Source organism: Culex pipiens, chromosome 1 (genome assembly GCF_016801865.2).
Source record: "Culex pipiens pallens isolate TS chromosome 1, TS_CPP_V2, whole genome shotgun sequence".
Lineage (NCBI taxonomy): Eukaryota > Metazoa > Arthropoda > Insecta > Diptera > Culicidae > Culex > Culex pipiens.
In genome coordinates, this window is record NC_068937.1 from 41,442,562 (window position 1) to 41,446,182 (window position 3,621).

Sequence of the window (3,621 nt, forward strand, 5' to 3'; positions counted from 1 at the left end):
AAAAAGCTTCTTTGGGCATATCTAACTTATTCTTATAATTGGTCGCAGTGGTGTCAAGGCTCTACAGAAAAAAAAAACAAATCAAACAAACCAAGTCTTTTTGGAGAAATGGAGTTGAACTTTTGGGGGTGCCGAATGGGTTTTCTCCAATGTTTGTATAGAGAGTAAAATTAGATAAGATTTGTTAATGAATGAAGCTGGACGAAGGGATTTCGGATGCAAATCAATCTAAAGTAGATATCGCCGATGGATTGCTAAAAACTAATATGAAACTTTATTTTGTTTCGTTTAAGTTATGTTATGCGTCTCTTTAGAAACAATAAAGTAGTGTGGTTTGTTTATGTTCAGTAGCGCTTACCTTCTATTAGATCCTAATCCGAATAAATCACTTATATATATTAAAATAACAAAAACACTGACCGACCTTTCTTTACGGCAACTTTTCAAAACTTTCGCACACAAAACACTTTTCTTCAATGAAATTTACCGCTCTATCTTTTCCTACCGCTGTTTTGTGTGTGTGTTGTACGTTGTACACAGGTGGTTTGGTTGTGGATGGTTTATTTTGTTTGTTTGTTTGTGGGAAAAAGTCAACATAAGAAAATTACTCAACATTTGCTCGACAAGTTGGAGGTAATGGGCAATAGAGTACCTACCGGGGATTGTTTTTCTTTGCATCAGCAAGTTGTTGCAGTCTCAAAACGGGCTTTCCACAGCGAAGTCCAACCGGTCTCATTCTGAAAGAAAACACGGATCCGGTCCAGAGAAACAGAGAAAGCAGCGTGAAAGCAGAGGTGACCTTCTTGAGGGGGGGAGGGCAACGCGAGAGGACAGGGCAGTAGCACACGACGGGATTCAGCCCGATCCGACGATCCCCGGACCAAAATGGGGACGACTTATAGGAAGGTGTCCTCTCATTTTAAGGTCACTCCGTCGGATCGAACTGCATTGTCGGTGCTGCCGCTTGCGGAGACGGAATTGGAACGATACATTCTTTAGAGACCGGAACGACGACGACGCAGACTACGCTGAGAGCGCTTATTGTTGCTCCTGAGTGTTTCCGTTCGGGGTTTGAGCCGATCTGCTGTAATTGTTAATGGAGAAAGGATTAAATAGCTCAACGGCACGTAGAAGCTTGATCGCCCCACCTTGGTCTCCAATGCTGTTGGTGGCAGATCTCCGCGCCATTCACCTCAAACTGCGATTCCGTGACTGTTGAGCGAGGATCCGCTGAAAATGCAACACACAATTAACTAGTAACGTGTTTTTTTTTATGCCAAAACATGGTTTTTGTTTGCGATTTTATTCTATATGCGTCATTCGCTCCAACTTGTTTGAAATTCAACTCTCTTTCTATTGTCTAGTTTGTATTTGATGGGGGAAAATGGAAATCTTATTAATGTAATAAGGAATAACGGAAAAGAGCCTTAGCAAACTGGTTGGGAACCCCTCCTAACGGTGCATAAATAACCCTTCTTTACAAAGTTTGTCCCTCAAAAAGTGTGTGTGTGTGTGTGTTTAAGAAATAGCATAAACTCGATACAGACATTCTACTTGACCTGACCCTTTGCGGCGTTCATCGCTCCTGCTCCTCCTCGAGCCACGCGAGCCGCGAGCTCACCGCACAGGAGTGGCAAAACTCGACCGAGACGCGGCCGCCCGGCACGATGTGGACGCAAACGCCGGCCTGTTCCGAACCTGAGTCCAACGAGGTGTGATTACTGTGCTCAAAATAGTTATGTTCTGTGGTAATTACTTGCTGGTCGGCGTCGCACGCGCCATCCATCGCGGACAGCAGCTCGTCCGCCGGCAGCAGATCTGCCGCGCCACCAAACAGGCCGTCCTCGACGGACAAACCTAGATCTGTGAAGGAGAAAGCGGATTCTTCGTTCAGCAACCATTCGTCACGGATCAGGACCGGATCGGCCTCCGTACCGTTGTTGTGTTCGCTGGCCGGATTCGGCGACGCTCCGAATCCCTCGTCGCAGCTGCTTCCCGCCTTCGCCGTCGTTCCGTACTTGCTCAGTGACGACGTCATCGGCAGCCCCGCACCGTCCCGGACCGCCCTCAGCACGGCCATAATCCCACTCTTGTTCGCCACGACCGCCTTCAAATGGTCCCGCTCCCGCGTCAACGCCCGGACCTGCTTTCCGGCCTTCCGCAGCGCCTTCTGGTCCCGTTCCCGCCGCTCCTTCAACCGCGCAATCTCCCGCTCCAGATTCTCCACGTGCTGCTTCTTCCGCAGTCGATTCTCCCGCGCCATGACCGCGTTCCTATTGACGACCTTCGGGTTTGGCCGCCGCGTCGGATTGCGCTCGACCTTCTGTTCCGGAACTGCTGGCGCTACGCCACCGCTGCGGCGCCGCTTCACGGCGGGTTCATACTCCTCGTCCGATTCGACGCTGGCATCCTCCGGCACCGTTTCCGTCTCGCTGCCCGAGCAGGTGTCCTCATCGTCGTCGTCCTTGAAGTACGCAGATTTGGCGAAAATTCGGTCCAACGATGAAGCCATTTTGAAACGTTTGAAATCGTTGACAAATGAAATGCGACAAAACAAGCGTTTTCCACCGAAACTTCACTGTATTTTAACGATTCGGCAATTTTAAAGGTTCACTTGTACCTAATTTCCACGGTTTAGCAGCAAAAGTAAAAATTAAACAGCTTTTTCACTAAATTTTTACGAGCTTCGCAGATGATGAGTCAACTCGACTCGTTTTGGCGACTGTGAAAAAGGGGAAAGTTTGTGACGAAATCACCGCGGTGATGACAGCAAAGTAGTTTTGGCAGCGATCGAGGTTGGATGAAAATTTCGTAGTGAGAAGCAAGGGTGATGAACGTAAAGGTCGCGGTCGTCAATAATTGGGTCCTAAAATGAAGCTTAGATTGCTGATATTATTGTTTACAGCGATAAAGCTTATTTCGTGCTTGCCATTTCATTAGGGCACATAACTTTTTTAGACAAGAGTGTGTCCCTTTCACACCTAATGTAAACTGTCATTCGAGTGAAAGGGATACACTATTGTTTACAAAAGTATTGTGCCCTTTGAAATGTCAGGCCTAGTGTCAGGCTCCATTTTTTTGTGTACAATGACCAAGTTTTTGACAGACTTTCTTGCCAAATAGTCCAAATTACTATCTTTTTCTAAATTTACAGTTTTCTCATAGAAAAATCAGACAAATATTGAAAAGTTGTACACCAAATCGTTGGAAATATTTTTTCTCATCCGAATCTGGCATAAGTTTTATAAAAAATGTTGATTACTTACTTTACTTACTTTATCAGCAACAGGTCTATCGACTCAACGCTGAACTAATCGAAGATTTCCAGGGTGCTCGATCTTGGGCCGCTCGTCTCCAGTCGCCCACAATGTTGGCCGCTCTTGCATCTTTGTCGACTGCACACATCCAACGCGTACGAGGCCTTCCACGAAGCCGACGACCCCGTCCAGGTTCGCTGCTGAATATCGTTTTAGCCACCCGCTCGTCCGACATTCTGGCTACATGTCCAGCCCACTTCAGCCTGTCGTGCTTGATGACTTTTACGATATCAGCATGTTTGTAGTCTTGGTACAGCTCGAAGTTCATGCGCCTGCGCCACCGGTCTCCTACTTGCTTGCCGCC

General features: G+C 47.1%; 1 protein-coding gene across 9 annotated transcripts; it reads right to left on the reverse strand.

Moving 5' to 3' along the window:
• Positions 1-247: 247 nt before the first annotated feature.
• Positions 248-2,650, reverse strand: LOC120421046 (uncharacterized). 9 transcript variants are annotated; one of them, XR_005605968.2, is made up of 5 exons: positions 1,936-2,646; positions 1,757-1,863; positions 1,548-1,698; positions 1,149-1,230; positions 248-1,084 (listed from the first exon to the last, which is right to left on the reverse strand). XR_005605968.2 is itself a non-coding variant. In XM_039584412.2 (3 exons), the coding sequence occupies exons 1-2, from the start codon at positions 2,510-2,512 to the stop codon at positions 1,577-1,579; spliced, it is 864 nt and encodes a 287-aa protein (XP_039440346.1). In that variant the 5' UTR covers positions 2,513-2,650; the 3' UTR covers positions 248-1,230; positions 1,548-1,576. The 9 variants fall into 9 exon arrangements, 2 of the variants coding, with proteins under 2 accessions (XP_039440346.1, XP_039440193.1); XR_005605962.2 differs by having other exon boundaries at positions 248-1,081; positions 1,548-1,863; positions 1,936-2,650; XR_005605946.2 differs by having other exon boundaries at positions 1,548-1,863; positions 1,936-2,650.
• Positions 2,651-3,621: the final 971 nt, after the last annotated feature.